Source organism: Anolis sagrei, chromosome 4, assembly GCF_037176765.1.
Source record: "Anolis sagrei isolate rAnoSag1 chromosome 4, rAnoSag1.mat, whole genome shotgun sequence".
Taxonomy (NCBI): Eukaryota; Metazoa; Chordata; class Lepidosauria; order Squamata; family Dactyloidae; genus Anolis; species Anolis sagrei.
The window spans coordinates 195,466,983-195,491,900 of record NC_090024.1 but is presented as its reverse complement, the minus strand read 5'-3'; the positions used below and the strand labels follow the sequence as shown (position 1 = coordinate 195,491,900).

Sequence of the window (24,918 nt, the reverse complement as noted above, 5' to 3'; positions counted from 1 at the left end):
TGAGTCTTCTGGTGATCCTCAGTGATTTGCTCCAATTGCCAAGAGTTTCTGACTTCAAATAGTCTAACAATAGCAGTACTGTCTAACAACTAATAAAGTTTCCATAACTAAATCAGTTTGCGGAAAAAGAATGTCTGTGGGGGAGTGGGAACAAAGCCACAACTGTTGCATTACAGTATTGTCAGTCTTGGTTCTGGAATTGATAATAGAGTCCTGGATTGAGTATGTTCTCAGTATTATTCTCCTTCTTAATTCTGGGTATATGCTTTCCCACCTGAGTCACTATGATGCACGTGATGCTATTTGGGGTTCTAGAAAAGGAAGGAATAGTGCTCTCGTACAATTAACCCCAATCTCAACATTATCGTTACATTATTTCTGTTTCATTGATATAAGCAAGTGAAGATCGTATTATCACTCACACATAGCCTGACATTTAGGTAATGATATACTGGTAATCCTACTAAACTGCATAAGTACTCAGTTCTTTGGTCTGTTAGTCTACTAGAGTATGTGTTTAATTATAACCAAATATACAAAAAAGATAACCACTGAAAAAGACAGATTCTAGAGACAACCCATCAACAATATCAGATATGATAATGGGAAAGCTTTAATGAAAATACTTGCAAATCAAGGCTCAACTATTACGCAGACCAACAAAGCATTTTTTTTCTTTGTGTCTTGGTTTTTAGGCCGGTTATTTGAGGTGCCATCCAATGCAATTCAGAAAACTGCATTGGATAGACCATGCCAGCTTTAGTTTCTTAGATATGGTTATCACGGTTTTCCATGGGTGAGCAGATGGCAACTAGCAGATGGCCTATGTTCTGTATCTCCAAAACTAGAGCTGATAGGGAAAAAGTAGTCCCATTTTTGGAATCAGCATGTCAAACCGACTCAGAAACAGGTCTAACATTCGTGGAACTTAGTATGTGTTGGCCACTGTCATCTTCACATAAAATGCAAGACATAATTTACAAACTGTACCATTTGTAGCATCATTGCTTTACATTCTCTGACCCCATTTTGAACTTGAAAAAAATCAAAATACTGTCTTGTGTTCCCTTGGGTTATGCGATGCTATTCTGGCAACAGCTGTTTCAGATCCAGGAGAGAGCTTTTTAAAAAGCCTTGAAGTAACCCAGAAGTCAAAATCGACTCACAACATAGAAAAATAGTTGATTAAAATGTTTTTGGCAATAAATGAATGAATGGAAATTGATGGTAGTGAGATTCTCTCTGAGAAGAACAACAACGATATAGCTAGAGGATTCATCTGTTGAACCCACATCTAGCAATTAGTCACAAAAATTATTTCAACACTTCCTACTTTCTTTTTACAATCCTAAACATTATCATTTAACATGAATTTGTCACAGTACAGTGTTCATACTAGACAGAAATGGTGACTGTAAAACACTGAATCATTAAGAACAGGCTTACAACATGACTAGTAAATGTGGATTCTATGTTTTGGCCAAAAACATAATAACAGTGACTTGAAAACAATCCTTTGATTTAGTGTTTAGGTTAATTTTAAGTTAATATATTGTAGGCTTGAAGCCATAATGTCTCAAGAAATACAGTCAATTACAAAAATTTCAGAACCCATCAAAAATGAAATGAAATAATTAGGAAGGCCAGACTGGTAACGCCCCATGTCTTCAAAATTTATACCTTCTAGAAATCTGACATAGCAAGAGTTCAGGTCCATTTGAATTGTATTTGATAATGTTACAGGAAACACAATCCCAAGTGATTTTAGATGTCAAAGATTATTATTCATTGGGGGTGGGGGTGGAGATAGTCTGCCTGCAACCACTGTATGAAAGCCTTAAATTTTTAAAGTTTTGTGAACTATTAAGTACATGTGGACCCCGAATCCTACTTACAAATGGTTCATAGTTAAGAACTGGGGTGAGACAACAGGAAGTGAGAGAAATCTGCCTATAGATTTCTACCTATAGATATAGCGAAATTCACTCCTGAAAGAGTTATCATGGGGAAAAGGGGTGTCTTCACTGAAGCTTTCTCACCAAACCTTGTTTCCACAACAAGCCACTTTTTCAAAATCCAATCATTACAGGAATAGAAAGTGAGAGGAAATCTTCTGAACAGGGGCACAGACAACAAAACAAACTCTACAGGGGTCGTCACCATTTCCTTTGCTATCCAAAGTTTATACATGTGTGCGTGTATGTGGATAGATAGATAGATAAATGTTACACTTAAAATAGATAGATAGATCGGTAGATGTTACACAGACAAATTCAACTTAAGTACAAACCTAAAGAACCTATCTAGTTGGGGACTGCCTGTATCAAACATAAATGTGATATAAGAGAAATTTCAAAATGTACCTCTCTCAAATGCATTTTTTATATCATTCACTTCAACTTGAGATCCTGACACCCTGAATATTCCTTCATGCTGCAGGCCTGTAAAGAAAAGAGGAAGAGAAATCAATGGGATCCAAAATAATCAAACAAATGGCGTTTTTTCAACCGCCTGTTTGTACAGGCATCTGTCATGGCACAATCACATGAACTCAAATTAGTGGTACAACTGTAGTATCATTAATTATCATTGCTGTAATGCTAATGAATATCCCTGCTGTAATGCAAATGAATACTCCTGTCTGTTCACCTTTCACTATTAGATAAATAAAATGGCAAACAATGTTATTGTTATACTTAATCTCAAATTATTGAGCAATTAGAAACATATTTATGAAAAAATAAACTGATAACTGTACATGTAAACATAACCCAGTTTAATTTCATTATTATTATTATTATTATTATTATTATTATTAAATTTCATTATTTTATTGTATACATGGGACACAAGGCAGCATACAGTACAGGTTTAAACAAAATCCACACACAACCTCATGCACACACAAAATCCACAATCAACACTTCAAAACAATTCGTAATTCCAAACTTATTTAAAGTATTTCATAATGAATCTTATTTAAAAATACTAAGTAAAAACAGCTTAAATGCATTTAAAACATAACTGTCCTTAAAGACCACATTACTAGGATACTGTATAATATACTAATCCACAAGAAAGCAGTAAGGGAAATACTGAAAGCAATCACAAAACAGACGTGTTCTAGTTGTTTATTTTGAATCTGTCATATCACAATGTGCGTTTTCTTAAGCCAAGCATGATTTCTATTTATTTCACTGTTTACCCATGACAGTATTTCAAGGCCATTGAGGGCCTATTTAAGCTGTTTTCCTGAATATGGCAAAGAACAAAACATTTAACCCCTTTTATGTACAAAAGTAAACAGGATTAGTAGCTGAATTTTGTTTCCACATTGGCAATGGAACAATGATCTTCATGACACTTGGGTGCAGTAGACTAATTTAGGGGAATGAATTGATTCAGGTTCGGAGGGGCCCAGAATCCAGGCATGGATCTTCATGGCAGAATGATTTGCACTCAGATACAAACTAAATTTTATTTTAAGGGCCAATATTTTCATGTATTTTTATTGCTTTTTAAATGTATTTTTATTGCTGTTAACTTGTTTATGTGAATTGTGTTCTAACTGTTTCTTTGTCGGCATCTAATGACTGCCAATTGTAAGCCGTCTGGAGTCCCCCTTTGGGGGTTGACAAGGACGAGATACAAATGCTCTAAATAAATAAGTAATACATTTTAACTGGGTTTTTTAAAAAAAAATTGTGTGGGACAGGAAAAGTCAAATGCATCTTCATGAATTTGCTGGAGAGAACCAACAATGTACAACTGATCATATAAATGCATTTATTCCTCTCCAAGATGTCATAAGACCATGCACTGTATGTACTACTATTTTGTTCACTTGTTTCCGAACTTACCATGTCTGCTAATAAATCGTATGCAGCTCTCAACCACCAAGGGAATTGCTTGGCTGGAATCCTGAGGAACAAAGGGAGGAAATCATGATGAAAAGAACAGTTACCCCCCCCCCCCTTTTTTTTTTGCAGCTTTAAAAAATTAAGCAGTTCTGAAATCCATATTCTTTTGAACTTCAAGCTACAACAGAGGCCTGAATCCGATTACAGTGTGCTTATATGTTTACTGTGTATGAATGCACTAAGAAAGAATGAACTCTCGTTGGATTTATATTTAAATTGCTAGATCAACCAACACAAGCATAAATTAGTAAGAAATCTGGGTTAAGTCTGAAGATGAAATAACGATTTCCAACTTGGTGCCCATACTCTACCAATCAGTTATATTCTGCAATGAAAAGCAGTGTAAAGGAAGATTATGTGCAGAATTGCTTTAAATGTAATGCTACCATACAGTTTCAATGGAGACACTTGGTTTTGACACACGTCTACTGTTAATATTGAACTGTACATAACCAAAGGAAGGAGTTTTTTCTTGACAAACTTCTTCCCAAATAAAACATAAAGTATTGAAGTACTTTTAGTAAATATAGCAATATCAAAACAGAAACAATTGACTGCAAACCTATTAAAAATAAATTGTCCACTTATACAGGACATTTAAATTTGCTACTTGTATGTCAAGGTTTGTTTCAACTGACATGAAGACGCTGCCACTTTTCATTAACTCTACTCTTGTTGCATTAAGTCATTCATCAATTACGCTTGCATATAAGGCAATTAGGCTATTTATAATTAATATGTGGGGGTGAAAAAACAGATAACTGGACCAACCTCCAACTGAGAATAATTGAGGGGATCTGGAGAAGACTGAATTTGGAAGCTTTAAAAATTTACTTGCAATTTGTTTAAATAAAGCACTCCGATTTACCATATAAAAGCTAATTCTTGCGTTTCATGCACTTCATCAACATGATCTAGAAATGTGCAATTAAACAGCAGGGAGTTGCAGAGTGGGGTGGGTTTGGTTCTTCATGGCTCCTGACTCAGTCTATGGGACAAACTAAATCAGATGCATTTGGCAATGCTACTGGAGAGAAGGTAAATCTTGCTGTGCAGAAGTCCACATTAAGGCGAGAGAAGAAAAATCTCTCCCCTTCTGACATGATATCCCTGGATGCATGCCCTTTCTTTTTGTCGGTTAGGTAATTGCTATTGAATTGGACAAGGGAAGTTAACTTAAGGACAAAATGTGCTCCCATCTTAGATCAAAGCTTGGGAAAATTACTTCTGGACAATTCTCCAATTCTCCCTCCTGTACTAGTTTTTAGTCTTAAAAAAGTAACTCTTCCAAACTCTGCCTTGGGACTGCTGGATGCAGTCTTAATTGTAAGGACATACAAACAATACTTGTTCTTCTGAGTCCTTGGTGTGTTCCTGGGAAAATCTGACCTGGCCACAGTGGTAGGCTGTTACATCCCGCCTTGATTACTGAAATGCACTCTACGTCAGGCTGCCCTTGAAAACTGGACACTCTAATTCATTCAAAGATCGGCAGCTAGGCTGTTGTTGGGAGCGAGCACAGGAGAATACACCACTCTGCTTCATAAACCGCTGCGCTGGCTCCTTATTAGTTTCCAGGCCTGATTCGAAGTGCTGATGTTGACCTTTAAAGCCCTACATGGCATTGGTCCAGATTACCTGAGAGGCTGGGTTCCTTGGTATACCCCATGGAGATCTCTAAGGTCCAGTGGGAATTGTTAGGATCCTCTAACATCAGAGACATTCTACATCTGAAGAGTGCTACAGAGAGGTCCTTTTCAGGAGTGGCTCTCTCCCTCTGGACTGTATTATATTAGACCTGCATTCTCTCTACTATTTATTTATTTATTGCATTTATATACAGCTTTTCTCATGCATGGGGTGACTCAAAGTGGTTCACAATATAATCAATGGCAAAATTCAATGCCTTACACATATAAAACATCACATATCACTCAATCACATATGACAATAAATTAAAACCATTAAAACTATAAAAAAAAACAATCACAGACATAACGTTAGCAACATTTAGGCCTTGCATTGATTCCAAGGTTATCTTTAACGACTTCCATATTTCTGTCATTCACCCAATGCCTTCTTGAAAAACCAGGTATTAAGTTGTTTCCTAAATGCTAGGAGGGATGGGGCCGATCTAATCTTGCTGGGGAGGGAGTTCCTCAGCCGAGGGATCATCACCTATAATGCTCTGTCTCTCGTCCCTGCCAATCACATATGTGAAGGTGGCGGGACGGAGAGCAAGACCTCTCCGGCAAATCTTAGTGTTCTAGTTGGCTTATAAAGGGAGATGCATTCGGACAGGTAAGCTGGACCAGAACCATTTAAGGATTTATAGGCTAAAGGCAGCACTTTGAATTCTGTCAGTAGCAGACTGGCAGCCAGTGGAGCTGATGCAACAGCAGGATTGTATACTCCCCTGTACACCACTCTGGTGAGCAACCTGGCTGCCGCCTGTTGGATTGCTTGAAGCTTCTGAACAGTCTTTAAAGGCAACCCCACATAGAGCATGTTGCTAACATTTTGAAAAAATGCCTTAAAACCTTCCTGTTCAAGAAAGCCTTTGGGGGATCATAATTCAAGGATACTACATAAATAGGAAGGCCTTTAGGTTTGTTTTATACAATTGGGTTAGTACAATTTATTTCATTGAATTTTATTAGAGTTTACAGCATATCTAATATTTATGGTTTTAACTTGTATATTATATGATTTATTGGCTATAAGCTGCCTTGGGACCTTAAGTGGGTAAAGGCGGAATATAAATTTCCTAAATAAATAAATAACACTCGGTATGTTTTCTCTCCCCTGTTATGGTCATGTACATTTTATTGCAGTTGAATAGAAAGAAGACTCTCTTTCTTGGAACAGCTTCTTTTGAGGCCACACACCTTAGAGTATACAGGATGTCCCTAAGTTACAAACAAGATAGTTCTATAAGTTTATTCTTAAGTTGCATTTGTATGTAAGTCAGAACAGGTACATTTTTTAAGTGTAACTCAAGCCAAAAACATGTATTTCTTAGCTCTGGATAGCATTAGGAGGCTTAACAACCCTGTGGTGTTTGTTTTGCTATCTCAGCCCCTATTCAGAAGATTTCCTCTCACTTTCTGTCCCTGTGATAATTGGATTTTGAAAAAATGTGGCTGTTTGGGGAAAGAAGGATTGGTGAGAAAGCTTGAGTGGAGACTCCTTTTCCCCATGATAATTCTTTCAAGAGGGAATTTCCCTTCTGATAGGTAGATTTCTCTCACTTCCTGTTGTCTCATCTCTATTCTTAACTATGACATTTTTTTTTGTCAGATGCTTGTAACTTGGGGACTGCCTGTATTTGAAAGTGATTTCATGAGGTCAATTTAAATAAGAAGAGAATTGAAAGTCAAATGGTGTTGAACTGACACAAAACTAATGCAGGAGTATGCAGAAGAAACTCGGGAGAGAGGTAGGCAATCTGATAACAGTAATGTTTTTGGATTACCCTGAAACCCTTGGACAAACTCCAACTCTTTGACTTTGGTTGGGACATGGGTCTTATGAGAGCTGGTGAGGGCTTATGAGAGCTGCAATCCAAACTCTCTGGAGTATACTGGGTTGACATAGAGAACCAAAGAGCAGTGGCATAAATGAAGTGGCCTGCCAGAAGTGGTTGAACTACTGGCATTCCTAAGCACTAGCTATGCTGTTGAGACTTATGGTCCAAGAAGATTTGATGGGCCACACAATTACCATCAAATCTTCTTGGGCCGTAGAGCTTCTACACACTATTCACTAATTCTGGAAAGCTTAAGCAAAGCAGCCCTCTCCAAAACCCAAGTCTTTTAAGCTCACCAAGATTCCTGTTTCTAAAAGAAAAATATGCAGAAGATGTTTAGAAAATAAAAGAACATCCAATTCATGTAGTTTCAGCAGGAGGAGCCACTCTACAAGCCAGGGCAAACCTTTCTGCCATGATTCCCCTAATATGTGCATAATGTATACAAAAATAAACACAACCAAAGATCATATAAAACCTTTCATTTTACTCTAAAAGAAAAACTTCATAACACACAAACATGAAAGCAAACATATATGCATGCAACAAAGAACTGGGTTTGGAAGAAAACAACATCCTGGATTTTTGGCATGTCCTATCTGCAAAGCTTGCATTGGCAAAATATTTTGTTTTAATTTCTTCAATGTGAAAGAAAGATGTAAAGCAAATTGCCGGCTCTATCATCAGTAAGAAACACATGGAACTTGTTTATTCTGATACAGAACTATTTCAAAACAGAAACAGATTACCTTCTGGCCAAATTAAATTAAACTGGGATTTCTGCATGGTTCGAGTTAATCAACAGCAACAACAAACAAATAAGTGATTGCAATGAAGCCTCAAGTCAAAGGTGGCCTTGAGAAACATACTAGCTCCTCTTGTATAGTTCAAATACAATAAGATATAGCTCCTCCATTTGTGGCAATATTGCAATATCGTATTGCGAATTATCCATGAGGCACCAAAGAATCCCGGATGGTCTATTACTGCTTTAGTGCTTGTGACACAAAGCAAAAACGTATCTAGCCAAGTGGACAAGGAATTCCAGAGGAGCAGTGACTCATGTCAAAAAACATAAATATAACAGGAAATGGAAGCAGTAAGCAAAGAAACATAACATGGAAAAATAAGAGTACAGGATGTACATGCAGGCCCAAGGCTTAATGCTTTAGAATATGAGAGTTGTAGTTTTACAAGGTCTTTAGCCTTCTCTATCAAATATTGCTGCTAACTGACCAAATTATAACTCCCAGGATTCAATAGTATTGAGCCGTGGAAGTTAAAGTGATGTCAAACTGCATTAATTCAACAGTGTAGATGCACTCATAGTTGGTGATTTTTGCCCCTGGCCCTTTACTTTTCAGGTTTTTGCTAACCAAACCAATAAAATTAATGCCAACCTTCTGCAGGAAACTAATTATAATAAGTCAGCCTCATTCAGCTGCTGAAATGATTACATTTTCTCAAGGTGACCTACCCAGCCTACAGTTTTTGTATCATTATTCATATACCACTTGGCCCTTGAATTTTGACTTATAGAGTTTCTGGTCCTCCCTGTTCTGTCCCACTTTCCAATAAATGCTTCCAAACATATACAATCTCTTCAGTTCAGGACTCAGATACATGCACCTCTTGAGCACCAGGAGCAATATAACAAGTGTATATTCTCCATGTAAAGCTTGCACTTACCAGCAATTTTAGTTGATTCAGGGTAGTTTTGGTTGGTTCTATTAATTTCCCAGCATGAAACCATGTTATATGAATAAAACAAATATTGGGTGACCATAAAAGTAACCTCACCAATTTTTTTGAAAATGTATTATGTGTTTATTACCTGCTTCCTTATGGTAGAGCTGCGTCTGCTGCTGATCCAAACATCAGGATGAACGACCATTGGTGGAGGAGGGAGCACAGGAAAAGAAAGCAAAGGCAAATGTCAAGATAATCATAACTATTAAAGTACGAGCTTACTGGTATATAAATGGCTTTTTCTAGGACTGGAGGTAGAGAACACATTTCTACTGATTTACTTACAAATTTTAGAAAAATTAAGTCATCTAAAATAAAAGCAGTGTAATGTCCAAATGGGCACACAACAGAGTTTATTGCTAACATAAGGATACACTTAACCTTTTACTTCCAATTGTTGAGAAACCCATTACAAAATCCTAGCATTCTGGTGTCAGTTAGTGATAATTTATAGACAGTATCTTGCTAAAGTAGGTGTTCTGCTGGTTGATTTAGAGCCAGAAGGGGAGAAAATGCAAATGGTTTCTCTCTCTGTGATTAATACAAACCTAACAGCAGTTCTTTGTTAAAACATGTGGCCAACAAAAGAAAAATCATGGACAAATTACACCACATTGAAATAACAAGCTTACAGTTACCAACGGTCTCATGGTGACTGTTTATGTTATTCGATATGGATGCATGATCCAAAGAGGGTAGAATGAGCATTTAAGTTTTCACAAATCCTTCTCTGCTATGAATGGGATGGAGGTTGGATTCTTTTCTAAATTGATTGTTGTCAAACTAATTGCACTATATTCAAGTGCAGTTCACTTTAAGTGAAATAAATTGTACTATCAGATGGAGCTGCATGCAACTGAGAGAGAAACAGCGAACATTAATAACTGTGCTCATTTTATTGAAGACATTTTATTTAGTGCTTTTGTTTTAAATCTCAAACTGATTCACACAATAAAATCACAAAAATACAAAACCAATGAAATAGTAATTTATTTGCTAAAATAATGTTAGGAAGATGCCCCAAGCATCTATTTCATGTATTTTCAGCGATTGGCAGAAACACTCCTCTAACAACCATGTGATCTCAAATAGATCACACTCCACATCAAGGTCATTACAATGGAAAGAAACTCTCCTATGCACCAAGACTAAATGAGCATAAAGAGATCCACTGAAATTAACATCACCCTTTCAGAATATAAAAGCTGAAATAGCCAATATAAAAAGGAGGTCCCTTAGAAAAAAAATGAATCCAAAGTAAAGTAGAGGTAAAGGTTTCCCCTGACATTAAGTATAGTTGTGTCTGATTCTGAGGAGTGGTGCTCATCTCAATTTCTAAGCCGAAGAGCCAGCGTTGTCCGTAGACATCTCCAAGGTCATGTGGCCACCATGACTGCATGGAGCACCAATACCTTCCCACCAAGGTGGTACCTATTGATCTACTCACATTTGCATGTTTTCAAATTGCTAGGTTGGCAGAATCTGGGCCTAACAACGGGAGCTCACGCCAGTCCCCAGATTCGAACCTGTGACCTTTCAATAAGCAAGTTCAGCAGCTCAGTGGTTTAACCAGCTGTGCCACCAGCCCCCCCCCCCAGGTCCTAAGGAGTACAGCAATAAAAACCTCGAACTTAACTCGCTACAAATTAGTGATTACCATGGACTATTCATTGTGAGAGTTACATCTACACCACAACAAACCCCACTGATCACCTCAACCAGTACGATCCGCAACAGGTATAGATTTCAAGAAAAGAGCAGTCTCGTATAAAGCCCAGATTCATTTTTGAAGCTACAGATCCATGGATCATTATGGTGGACTACTTCTATGGCAGCTGTTCTACCAGTCAATGCTGGTTGGTAATGGGCTCATTTCCACTAAGGCTACTTAAGCTTTCAGCAACAAAGGGGAAGCTTAACTGTGCAGGTGCAGTGGAATGACACTACGCAGGAAAGGAAAAATGTTGGACCAAAGTACCAGTCAGCTACAGAACTTTCATCATGCAAGGATTTGATTTCTTTTAGCTGGCCTTCATTTAGATCAGTGGTTCTCAAACTCTACTCCTCCAGGTATTTTGGGATTCAGCTCCTAGAAATCCCAGCCAGCTTACCTTCTGTTAGGAATTGTGGGAGCCGAAGTCCAAAACATCTGGAGGAGCTGAGTTTGAGAAACACTGACTTAGACTATCACTGCAGACAAAAATAGCACCAGTTTGCGTCCCGCCAAACTTGACTCAGTTAGAAGAAAAAGAGATAAATGTCATTCTAGCTCATTCAATGAAATCTAAAAGCATATACCTAAGAAAATGGCTGATAGAAGAATAAACCTTTACAATCAGCATATAGATCTCTTTCATACAGAAATGAGACATTATCTTGACAATAAGGCTGATTGTGGATTCTATTTTCTCCTGTCAGGTCCTTAAATTCTGTATGCTCACTCCTTGGGACTAAAAGGACATAAGAGAAGCTGATGAATATGGCAGGAGAATTCCCACTGCATTTAGTATACATCTTTTTCATGAAGAACTGGTTGTCTTTTTCTTTTGCTGTGCTCTTTGAAGCCCACTCACTTGCCTGGGCCTCAAATGGGAATGAGTGTAAAGAGAACTAAGGAGTGTGGCAGAAGATAATCCCACCCATCCTTTTGTTAAGAAGATCTCACAAGAAGATACTCAATTCCACATGAAATAGATCTTCATGGTAATGTAGGCCTCGCTGGAACCTGTGACCGACTAATTAAAACACAGTGTGTAATGCACAGATATCTATGGCAACAACCAACGAAACAACAATGCATGTGCATGACTCGCAAACCTCTGCCTCAGAGTAGGTTACTTCATGCTGTATTACTATGTCGAAAAGACTTCGAAAATCACAGTTGTAAAAGTACAATTCTCATATTATAATTATATAAACTAACGATATACTATTCATGAAATAAGTAACGGACATAAAAAAGCATATAGAAATAACCAGTCCTAATAAGTCCTGGAGCTGCGAAAGGTCTTGAGTCCAATACCAGAGGTAGTAAAAAAATCCAGCTTCCAAAATAACAACTTCTATATTAAAGTAGATTAACTCGTAACACCAGGAACAGCAACATGACAAGGTCTCCCAGATTGTTCCCCTTGTTTCGTTATACCATCTTTGGGTGTCATGCCAGTCTTATCAATAATGCTTGAGTACAATTCCTGATAGTAGCTTTGGCTCTGTTATGAATGCCTGTCTTTATCTATAATGCTCGGGTACACTGTTAATAGCTTTGGCTCTGTTGTAAATGGAGTTCTGTAATGAGTATTTTTACTACTGTGAATTTTTCGACATAGTACTGTGTACTTTTTGACATAGTAATACAGCATGGAGTAACCTACTCTGAGGCGGAGTTTTGCCAGTCATTCACATACATTGTTGTTTTGTTAATTAGAACACAGGGCAGTGGCAGAAGAGGAAATCCACACATTCGGTGTATAGATCTCTTTCATGTACAACTGAGATGGCTTCTTGGGAAAGCTTCACTACAAAGCTGTACGTGTTTTTTTCTTATTTATATGCCACTCTCCTTAGTTCTACTATCATTTGGTGGGAGTTTAAAAGGCATTATTAAGCAAGGAAAATGATGTTTCATCTCTACATGAAATGAATGAAATATAGGTTTTCTCCAGTTCTCTACAGTAGTGGTTCTCAACCTGTGGGTCCCCAGATGTTTTGGTCTTCAACTCCCAGAATTCCTAACAGCTGGTAAACTGGCTGGGATTTCTAAGAGTTGTAGGCCAAAACACCTGGGGACCCACAGGTTGAGAACCACTGCTCTACAGAAATGTAGCAGAGTGACACTGGGACCTTCTTTTTGCAAAACTATCACTAAGCTATAACCAGTTCCAGTTTCTCTTGCATCAGAGATGCATGAGTGCCAACAACTACTAAGGGTTGTTACTTTACAGATTGTAAGAGAGATTTCAGAGATTTTGGAAAATCTACATATTTTCATAGTGGTTAAGCTGGGTAACAATAAAAATACTATGATGAGGCAATTTGCTCTTGATTTCATCCACTTATGCACACAGTTGCTACATAACTCTGTATTTTATTGATATGTCAAGAATTTTATTTCTGCCACCCACAGCTCATTTAAAACAAAGACAATTGGAAATGTCTGAAAAGGTCCACCTGTGATGTAGGAGCACCCTCTTCACCCTTGAATGCAAATTCAAAACAGCTCTAATAGCCTTTGGACTTGTTTACTTTCTTTCTATTTTCACTTCTGTTTCAATCATTTGTATCCTGCAAAATGTTGCAGAAGATACAAGCCACTGTGAAGTCCCAGAACAGAGAAATCTTTGCCAGAACAGATGGCTGCTGAATTTGTAATACAGGCAATCTTGCCTGTGCTTAAGAATTATAATGACACATATTTTTGTGATGTTCTTAGAAAAAAGTAGGCATCAGCCAAGAGCAAACTGTTTGAATTTCTCAAATAGCAGATTCCTCTTACCATCAGTGTGGTATAGTTTAAATGATATTCCCAACGTTTTATATTGTCTCACAATAAATAGTATTTTATTATTACAGATGTCAGACTCTAATTAGGACCTGTCAGCTCTACTTTACTATGAAAAATGTGAAATGAAATAATGACTCCAGATATGAAATAATAACTTTCCTTTCATTTGAAAGGCTAGCAGACATGCCCAGAGACATAGAAAGATAGACACGCATCTCATACACATGAATATACCTTGACATCTAGGCCTGTATAGAATAGCAATTTGGAGATTTGTAACATTTCACAGAAAGCCCAATCAAAAGCCATTTTTCTATTATTATTTCCACATACTCTGTGACATTTATGATAGCATGATTGATGCTGGGCACAGTTATAACAAAATATTTATTCTCTCCACTGCTGCAATCCAATTCCATGTCAAAATGGATGAGGTCAATGGGGCAAAGTGAAAGAAAACCCTCCTACGACTGATCCCTCCCCTCCTCCATTAAACAATCAAAAGCCCTTTCAAGGCTCTTTATCTCTCATGACAGGGATAAATCCAGTGGAACACTGCGTCTTGTCTGTCTTGGAAAAATGAAGAGGCATCACTACATATTAGCTAATTAGCATGGGTCCCCCCCTACTGTGAATATATTAGGGTAGAACGGCTGTTATGATTTATTGTTAGATGCTTTTGAAAAAAGAAAAACCACTCATGACATTTTACAATTAAAATATACTACATTTAGAAAACATGTATTTAATACACAAAACTATACCAGCCCACAAGATGAACAAATCTTAACTATATATTATGTTTAATGTAGGCCAGCCTTCTGAGAAAGTCTCTCCTCTTTGAACTACAGTAGAGTCTCGCTTATCCAACTTTCGCTGATCCAACGTTCTGTATTATCCAACATAGTCTGCCTCCCGCCCAGATTCACTGCTGTTTCAATACATTGTGATGTTTTGGTGCTAAATTTGTAAATACAGCACGTTATCATGTATTGAACTGCCTTTTTCTGTCAATTAGTTGTAAAACATGATGTTTTGGTGCTCAAATTGTAAAATCATAACATAATTTAATGTTTAATAGGCTTTTCCTTAATCCCTCTTTATTAACCAACATTTTCGCTTATCCAATGTTCGGCCGGCCCATTTATGTTGGATAAGCGAGACTCTACTGTATTTATAAATAGACACCAATGACATTTTCCAGCTCCTACTAGTAGCAATCAACAATTGGAAGTGGAGAAATTCACAATATAATCATCATACAATATGTGTATGTTTGCTCACAGTTTACAGGACTCAGAAAACAACTTGACAAAAGATTTCCCCCTTTGGTGGCAACTATGTTGTCAGTTGTAATTGTTAGGACTCTGTGTGTTAGTGAAAGCTACCCAAAATATAGCAGAACATTAAAAAACAAATAGGATACTAAAAGTTGAGCAATCAGCTCACAGCGAGCAAAGCATGAAGTGTTGTGTGATGTGGCTGTAAAGAATTTAGAGCTTAGGAAGCAAAGATGTAGAGTCCTGTTTTTTAAAAAATCACAAAAGGTTTATTTACAAAAAATAACTCAATTTCTCAATTGTTAAATAACTGGGTCTGATTTACTCTAATACCTATCTCTTCTAAGATTTTAAATAGAAAGAAAAAACACCAATCATTACATCTCTCCTGACACACACGCAGAGAGAGAGCTCAAAGAACACAGAACATACTCAGATGGGAAAAGCTAAAGTCAGAAGGAAAGGCTTGAAGTAGAAAATTATCCATTCTACACAACCAAACAGAATGAGAGCAGAAACAAAGAGGAGAGAAGAAATGAGATACATTCCAACTGTCATACAAGTGACATGGGGGAATGGAAACCATTAGCCTATTCTAAGCTAACTAACTTGTTCCTCATTCAGGACTACAGACTTTGGCTGTGTGGGGTTGAATTCCAATAGTATTATTATTATTATTATTATTATTATTATTTAGAGGTTTTCTATACCAGGCTTCTCAACCTCGACGAGGGACTCAGGTCGGTTTACAGTGCATATCAAATACAATCATATGAAAAAACAGCAAATACAAATAATTACATATTAAAATAGTACAACTCAGTACAATAAAAATAGTAATGTCCAGTCGTGCCCTTACACCTGGGTCTTGGACAATAAAACCAATGTTCCTATTTCTCTCTCTTTCTTGCTTTGCTAAATGATCAAATTAGCTATCCATAATCCAAAATCTATATAGCAATTCTATGCAAACTATATACATCACCAATTCTCCAACCCTGTTGTCCAGTAGGCCAATACTTTAGCTTGTAAACTATGTTCTTACATTGTATCTGCTCGGCAAGAAGTTGCCCAAAAGGTTTCTAAATATGAGTTTATATTGCCTTGAGCTGCAGCTTTTTAGAAAGAAATAGTCACCAAAAAGGGACTATTTTGGTGACAACACTGAAAAACAAGGACAGTGAGCAGCCACGCCTACCTGGCAAGGGAGCAGTCAGTCCTTTGACCTGTTAAAAGAAAAAAAGTGTGATGTTAATATTTTTCAAAGCAGAAATTTGCTACAGGTAGGAAGAATGGAGAAATGGTTCTGACTTCAGTTTGAGAGATGAGGGGTTTGGGAGATTTTTTTTTTTAAGGTGCAACAGGGCAGCTGCTTCCTTCTTGCACTTTTGTTATTGTGAACACAACAGCCCATCCTTGCTGACAAAGCTCCTTGGTGGCTGCCCAGGAAATGCACAAAATAGATCCAAGCTGCTTAAGGACTCTTTCTTTGGAAAACATCAAGTTTTTAAAAAAAATAGTTAGTGTATCTCTAGCAAACTAGTTTAAATCTTTCGCTAAGGAGAATGATGCCATTTCTCCCCCAGAGTTCTTTTTCTGGGAGAAAGAACTCTTGTCTGCTTCAAGAAAGTGTGAGAGTTGCAATTGGTCACATTGATTAGCATTTAATGGCCTTGCAGCTTCAAAGCCTGGCTGCTTCCTGCCTGGGGTAATTCTTTGTTAGGAGGTGTTAGCTGGCCCTGACTATACAGAGAAGCCATTAACATTCACAAGCATGTTGACAATTTCAACAGAAAGGAGGACACCATGGAAATGAAGAAATCTGGCTACCAGTATTAAACAACTCTAAAATCAGGACAGTAAATAAAGAGGAACACTCAAAAAACTGGGGAATTCCTGACATGAAACAATCAGGACAACCCAGTGATTCCAGTTATGAAAGCCATTGACAACACAGTATTCCATTTCTTTTAGTAGTCATGGCTTTAAATTATTATTTCTGTTATCAGGTTTATTTTTTCAAAAATCATTCTACCAACCTTCTTCCAACTTGGAAAGAAAAGGGTCAAGTGTCTGGTGCTGATACAGACAATATTTTATATAAATGCAGTTAAGAGAGAAAAAAAGAGGATACAAATTATCTGGCACATATCAAAACTGAGATAGAGTCTAAGGGCCTTTCCAGGCAGGTCCTATATGCCAGGATCTGATCCTAGCTTTTCTGTTTATCCCATATTATCTGGCAGTAATATTATCTGCTGATGATCGTGCCATTACTGCTCAAGCAGGGAGCTTTGAGACTGTAGAACAGAAGCTCTCCGAAGCTCTAGGTGCTCTTACTGCCTACTATAGGGAAAACCAGCTGATCCCTAACCCATCTAAAACACAGACATGTGCCTTTCATCTCAAGAACAGAGAAGCATCCCGAGCTCTGAAGATCACCTGGGAAGGAATCCCACTGGAGCATTGCAGCGCACCCAAATACCTGGAAGTCACTCTGGACCGTGCTCTTACCTACAAGAAGAACTGCCTGTACATCAAGCAAAAAGTGGGTGCTAGAAACAATATCATACGAAAGCTGACTGGCACAACCTGGGGATCACAACCAGATATATGTATATGTATGTGTTTTATATTTTTAATTGGAATATTGTTGTTTTTAAATGTTGTAAACCGCAATGAGTCGTCGTTTTAGGCTGAGATATTAGCGGTATACAAGTGTACTAAATAAAAATAAAATAAATAAATAAATAAATAATACAGTGAAGACATCTGCCCTTGCGCTGTGCTATTTATTTACTTTATTTATTTACTTTGCTTATATACCGCTGTATCTCAAGCCCGAAGGCGACTCACGGCGGTTCACAAACAGTAAAAACAGTAGAAACAGCAGTGGTTCCATACAACATATAACAATTGACTTAACACATTATCCATAAATTACCAATAAGCAATTACAATGCACAATTATTACAAAAAACAACCGTACCCAATCTTCTCATCATCCAAGCGTAGTCCAGGTTCGTCGTCCATTGTTCCATTCCTATGTTCCATTACCAGATTGCACTAAATTACTCAAACGCCTGCACAAACATCCAGGTCTTCACCTTTTTGCGGAATACCATTAGAGATGGTGCCAGTCTAATGTCCGTAGGAAGGGCGTTCCACAGCTGAGGAGCCACCACCGAGAAGGCCCTATCTCTCGTCCCCGCCAGCCGAGCTTGAGAAGCAGGCGGGATCGAGAGCAGGGTCTCCCCGGAAGATCTCAAACTCCTGGTGGGTTCATAGGCAGAGATGCGGTCAGATAGGTAGCTTGGGCCGGAACCATTTAGGGCTTTAAAGGCCAATGCCAGCACTTTGAATTCAGCCCGGTAGCCAGTGGAGTTGGCGCAACAGGGGGGTTGTATGCTCCCTGCGCTCCGCTCCTGTTAAAATCATGGCTGCCGAGCGTTGGACTAGTTGGAGCTTCCGAGCTGTCTTCAAAGGCAACCCCATGTAGAGAGCGTTGCAGTAGTCTAAACGGGATGTAACCAGAGCGTGGACTACCGTGGCCAAGTCAGACTTCCCAAGGTATGGGCGCAGCTGGCGCACAAGCTTTAGCTGTGCAAAAGCTCCCCTGGTCACCGCCGAAACCTGGGGTTCCAGGCTCAGCGATGAGTCCAGGGTCACACCCAAGCTGCGAACCTGCATCTTCAAGGGGAGTGCGGCCCCATCCAACACAGGCTGTAACCCTATGCCCTGTTCGGCCTTGCGACTGACCAGGAGTACCTCTGTCTTGTCTGGATTCAATTTCAATTTGTTCGCCCTCATCCAGACCGTCACAGCGGCCAGGCACCGGTTCAGGACCTGGACAGCCTCCTTAGTAGCAGGTGGAAAGGAGTGACAGAGTTTGACATCATCCGCGTACAGATGACACCGTACCCCGAAACTCCGGATGATCTCCCCCAGCGGCTTCATGTAGATGTTAAACAACATGGGAGACAATATTGAGCCCTGAGGAACCCCACAAGACAATGGTTGTGGGGTTGAACAGGTGTCCCCCAACAACACCTTCTGAGATCGACCCTCCAGGAATGACCGGAGCCACTGCAAAACAGTACCTCCAAGACCCATCCCTGCGAGGCGTCCCAGAAGGATACCGTGGTCGACGGTATCGAAGGCCACTGAGAGGTCAAGCAGCACCAACAGGGACACACTCCCCCTGTCGAGCTCCCGGCACAGATCATCCACTAACACGACCAAGGCTGTCTCGGTACCATGTCCCGGCCTAAAGCCAGACTGTGCCGGGTCTAGATAATCCGTGTCTACCAAGAATACCTGGAGTTGTGAGGCCACCACACGTTCCAAGACTTTGCCCAAGAAGGGGAGATTGGAAACTGGCCGATAGTTGTCGAATTTAGTGGGGTCCGGTGATGGTCTCTTCAACAGCGGTTTTATTATAGCTTGTTTTAAGCTCGCTGGAATCTTGCCTTCCCGAAGGGAAGCATTAACCACCACCTTAACCCACTCAGCCAATCCCCCTCTGGCCTCCTTTAGAAGCCAGGATGGGCAGGGGTCCAGGATGCATGTGGTTGGCCTCATTCCTCCAAGTATCTTGTCCACATCCTCGGGTTTCACCAATTGAAATGAATCCATCAAAACTGGACAAGCAGGTGCTCGTGTTACATCCTCAGAGACTGCCATTAACATGGTATCCAGACCAGAACGGATCAAGGCGACTTTGTCTGTAAAGAACTGAGCAAAAGCTTCACACCGAGAAGTCGAATCGTCAGGGTTCCCACCTTGAGTGGTGGGATTTAAAAGGCCTCTGACAATTCGGAACAGCTCAGCCGGACGGTTCTTTGCAGACGCCATAGTGGCCGCAAAGAAGGCCTTCTTTGCGGCTTTTATTGCTGCGGCATATGCCCTTAAAAAGGACACAAACCGTGTTCGATTTGGCTCACTCGGATCTGAACGCCACACACTCTCTAGTTCCCTCTTCTGCTGAGTATGCATGCCCAGTGTGGAACACATCTCACCATACTAAAACAGTGGATGTGGCTCTTAATGAGACATGCCGCATTATGCACGAGGTGTCTGCGCCCTACACCACTGGAGAAATTACACTGCTTAGCCGGTATTGCACCACCTGACATCCGCCGGGAAGTTGCAGCCAATAGTGAAAGGACCAAGGCAGAGACATCTCCAGCTCATCCCCTGTTTGGGTATCAGCCAGCATGCCAACGACTTAAATCTAGACATAGTTTTCTAAGATCTACAGAGATACTCGCTGGAACACCTCAGCAAGCGAGAGACCAAAAGTGGCAGGCTCAAACCCAGCACCTCAACCAATGGCTGATACCAAATGAGAGACTCCCTCCTGGGCACACAGAAGACTGGGCGACTTGGAAGGCATTGAACAGACTGCGCTCTGGCACCACGAGATGCAGAGCCAACCTTCAGAAATGGGGCTAAAAAGTAGAATCCTCGACATGCGAGTGTGGAGAAGAGCAAACCACTGACCACCTGCTGCAATGCAACCTGAGCCCTGCCATATGCACCATGGAGGACCTTCTTGCAGCAACACCGGAAGCACTCCAAGTGGCCAGATACTGGTCAAAGGACATTTAACCAGCTACCAAACTCACAAGTTGTGTATTTTTCTGTCTGTTTGCTTTGTTCTGTTAGAAATGTAGTATAATGGACTGGTTGCTCTGACATGACAAATAAATAAATAAATAAAATCTGGCAGTGCAGACTCATATAATTCAGTTTCAAGCAGAAAACCTGGGATCAGATTCTGGGAGATAAGGCCTATCTGGAAGGGCTCTAAGATTATTTTACCACTGGAATGTTGTCGATTTGCATCAACTAAGGCTCTGGCCTGACAGCTCAAGATTAAATAAGAAGTGATGTAAATGGGGCTAATTGTTGATCATGGAAAATAAATAACACATTTTGAACAGTCACTTTCCCCCTCCCAACACAAACCTCAATTACCTAGAATAGTGCATAATTTATAACAGCATTATTCCAAACCAGAGTTTCTTACCATCTGTCCCATTTCTATCACAGAATATTCATAGGTATAAATTACATGGCTATGGCAACATCAAAGGGTTCTAGTATTACAGTGACAAATGCAGATGGAAAGTAGGGAAATAATTACTTGCAGGCTGAAAGACCTGCTGGTACTTTTCATTAACGGAACTTGTCATCTACAGATTAAAGTAATTTGCAAGAGGAGTCAAATGTCACCTTAAAGGGAAGCACAAGGCAGAGGGAGCAGGGGGCAGACACAAAGCAATGCCGAGTTCCTCCAAAGTTAGACAACCAGACATATTTTACAGTCTGCCAAGCAATCTCACACAATGAAGCAGAGCCAACATTATTAAAAGATTTCAATAATGCACTCCCTAGTTCAACGGCATTTATAAATTGGATTTAGGATTAACATTTAGCAGCTCCTTCTTTTGCAGATTTCTGATCCTGCCTTAGAAAAATACATACATATACTGATATGTATGTAAGTATATGCCAACTTCCATGTCCTCCCAAATAATTGTGTGTATCGTATTGTTTTATATCAGCTCAGAGGACTGGCAACATAATTTTAACCTGTCCAAAAAGGCATTACAAAACAGTGTGGGAAATAGTTGTTAAGAGGTGCCTTGCTCATGCTTGAATGTCTCAGCCTTCAATAACCCAGGAATGTGTTTATCACAGAAGGCAGCGAATATTATGTGGAGAAACACAAACCTATGTGCTTGTGTGTGTTCAATTTTCTTGTTCGACGCATAGAGAACTTAATGGTACTGTGGCATCATGACTGCCTAGCCTTCCTTTCTCCAGATGCTGAACAGATGGGATTTTCATAGGTGCACAGATACATAATTTCTGATGGCATCTTGGTTCACTAATGGTGTCAGGCAACTAATCATTCCAGCTTCAATGGCTGGTAGTGCCAACAGGCTGTGCTCTCCATACTGCAACACAATTCTATCTTTGAGAAAACATGTTCTCCTTAATTTCTCTTAAAAGCACACTATTGAGATGAAAAGCAAGCAAATCCAATGACAAAAGGATAAAGAATATATAAAATATCTGGATGCCTGGAGAGAGAAAAAATATTCCTCCAATCTGATTCTGTAAAAATGGTGTAATAATTGGGGGAGTGGGGGAGAGAATAGGCATATGCTTCACTTAAACAAAGAGATGATGCACATTATTGGCTCATTAAGCACTCCCTTTTCACCATTACTTAAGTAGCACAGTAGAGATGGAATAATAAATCCATAAAACATGACTTGGTCCACTTAGCATCGATAATCCAAGATGGTTATGCTCAGTCAGCTGCCTAATTCAGTAATTACAAGGGATAGGCTGACCCGATGATAAAGTGATTCCAAGACTTACTTTCTCCCAGAGTCTTCTGGAGGAGGTCATGTTTCGCCTGAAGCTTGGTGATGAGGTTCCTGCCTTCCAGATACTCCTTCAACTTCTATTGGACATTGATTTTTTTAAGAATGAGAGAAAAGAGAGAGAGAGAGAGAGAGAGGAATCAACACCGATTTTGCAAACACTGTAGGACAATGGATCAAGAACGTCAAGAAATTCTGCTTTTTTGTTGACACAAACTTTTGCAAACTTTCTGTGGAACAAGCAGCTTAGGGCAAATCAAACAACCATATTTTCCAAGCAGTAACAACATCATATATATCAATATCTGTCACACAGACACACCCAACCTAACACAGATGCGTGAAAAAGATTTCTTAAATCTTAGAGATTGAGGTTTTGCATCGCACGAAGACAGTATTTCAATTTCTAAAAGGCCTCATGCTTTCTCTCCTCTGCCACATTTTGTGAGTTTCAAAGTAGGCTTATTAGTACCTTATGGGCTGTTAATTAGTGAATATTGCAAAACATCTTGTTTATATCTACATTACTAAAGTAGTAGGGTTCTTGCATCGCTGATCACATTCTTCTGCCCACTCCTCAACAAATGAATTGGAAGAACAACTAATACAGTGGTTCTCAACCTGTGGTTCCCCAGGTGTTTTGGCCTACAACTCCCAGAAATCCCAGCTTGTTTACCAGCTGTTAGGATTTCTGGGAGTTGAAGGCCAAAAACATCTGGGAACCCACAGGTTGAGAACCACTAACATGAAGGAATAGGTAGAGGCTTTAAGCTTTTCCCCACCTTATTTTGGAAATGGAAAGTTTGGTGCACTTGGTAATCAATTTTGAACCCAAAAGAGATAATGCCAAGTTTTAAAGGTCCTACATATAAGCATATCTAAGGTTAAACAGATTATTTGAATTAATAAACAACCATTTCTCTCTCTCTCTCTCTCTCTCTCTCTCTCTCTCTCTCTCTCTTTTACCACAGACATAAAGTGGAAGGGCACAAACAGGGCATAAAGGCAATGACTACAAAGTATTCAAAGTCAGGGCTAGATAACTTCATAGAGGCAAGGGCCAATTTTTGTCTCCATGAGTATCAGATGAATTGGAAATGACACCACATCACTTCCAGTCACCATCCTTGGCAGTTTTTGACCAAACGGGAAACTATTTTTTTTCCCAAAGGCTTAATGGCAGAAAGGGGAGGTATTGTTAAAAAAAAAGTTCTAAGCAGTTGGACTAGTTAACCTTCAAGGCTTTTTCCAACTCTGTGATTCTAGTGTTTGTTGTCCAGCTGAGTTCTCTCTTTCGCAACTATAAATCCACATTAGTAGCTGAACGTCTGGAACATCTGGACAATGAACACCCCACAGTCCAAACACAGATATAAATATCTTTACAGTGACATGCAAAGGAAATATTCTGTTTGGTTTTTTTTTACAAAGCAGTAAAGCTGCTACCGCACACTCTCTCCCTCTTTTACATCCTTAACCTCTCACACTCTGTTTTACTCACTACATTCTGTGATCTTTCTCATCTTTTGGTAATACAGAGTTCATCCATATTTAGCCACAATGTGGAATTAATGCAGTTTGACACCACTTTAACTACCCTGGTTCATTGATATGGGATCCTGGGAGCTGTAGTTTTACAAGTTCTTTAACCTTCTCTGTCAAAGAAGGCTACTGGCTTACCAAAGTGCAAATCCCAGCATTGCATAGCATTGTGTCAATTGAAAGGCAATTAAAAGGCCGGAAAAGGAGAGGAGAGGAGAGGTGGAGAAATACAGGGAGGAGTAACGGGATTTCGGACCTCATCACACTAGAGTAGGCATGGGCAAACTTTGGCCCTCCAGGTATTTTGGAAGTAAACCCCCCACAATTCCTAAGAGCTGGTAGGCATTAGGGATTGTAGGAGTTGAAGTTCAAACACCTGGAGGGATAAAGTTTGCCCATGCCTGCACGGGAGCATCTTCCCACTTTAAATCTGGTTGCTGCCTCCTTTAGAATTCTGGAGTTTGTAGTTTAGGGAAGAGTCTTTAAACTGCTCAGCCAGAGAGGTCCTGAGACTCACTAAACTACAAACCTCAGAAAACTCACTAAACTACAAATTCTGCAGAAAGCTGCAACTGAAAATTGAATAAAAGGAAAGGGAGTGGAGAGATCAATAGGAAGAAAAAGGGAGTTGTAGAGATATGGATAGGAAGAAAAGGAAAAAGGAGTTTGAAGAGATGGATAGGAAGAAAATGGAAAATATTTTTGGAGATATTAATAGGTAAAAGGGGTTTGAAGAGATATGGGTGGGAAGAAAAGGAAAAAAGAGTTTGGTGAGATCAACAGGAAGAAAATGGAAAAAATGTTTGGAGAGATCGATAGGAAGAAAAAAGGTAAAAGGGATTTGGAGAGATATGGATGAGAAGAAAAGAGAAAAGGAGTTTGGATAGATAGGAAGAAAAGGTAAAAGGGTTTGGAGAGATTGACAGGAAGAAAGGGGGGAAGGGGATTGAAGAGATATGGATAGGAAGAAAAGAGAAAATGAGTTTGGAGAGAC

General features: G+C 39.3%; 1 protein-coding gene across 6 annotated transcripts in view; it reads right to left on the bottom strand.

Moving 5' to 3' along the window:
• SRGAP2 (SLIT-ROBO Rho GTPase activating protein 2) overlaps positions 1 to 24,918 on the bottom strand; it is a 236,183-nt gene that overhangs the window by 31,120 nt on the left and 180,145 nt on the right. For 5 of the 6 annotated variants that reach the window (XM_067468057.1, XM_067468060.1, XM_067468062.1 and 2 more), the window contains 5 exons: positions 22,378 to 22,462; positions 16,181 to 16,208; positions 9,284 to 9,314; positions 3,861 to 3,921; positions 2,364 to 2,441 (listed from right to left, as the gene is read on the bottom strand). In XM_067468057.1, the coding sequence (XP_067324158.1) occupies positions 2,364 to 2,441; positions 3,861 to 3,921; positions 9,284 to 9,314; positions 16,181 to 16,208; positions 22,378 to 22,462 (283 nt within the window). The remainder of the gene's footprint in view (positions 1 to 2,363; positions 2,442 to 3,860; positions 3,922 to 9,283; positions 9,315 to 16,180; positions 16,209 to 22,377; positions 22,463 to 24,918) is intronic. The other variant, XM_067468059.1, reaches the window with a different exon arrangement.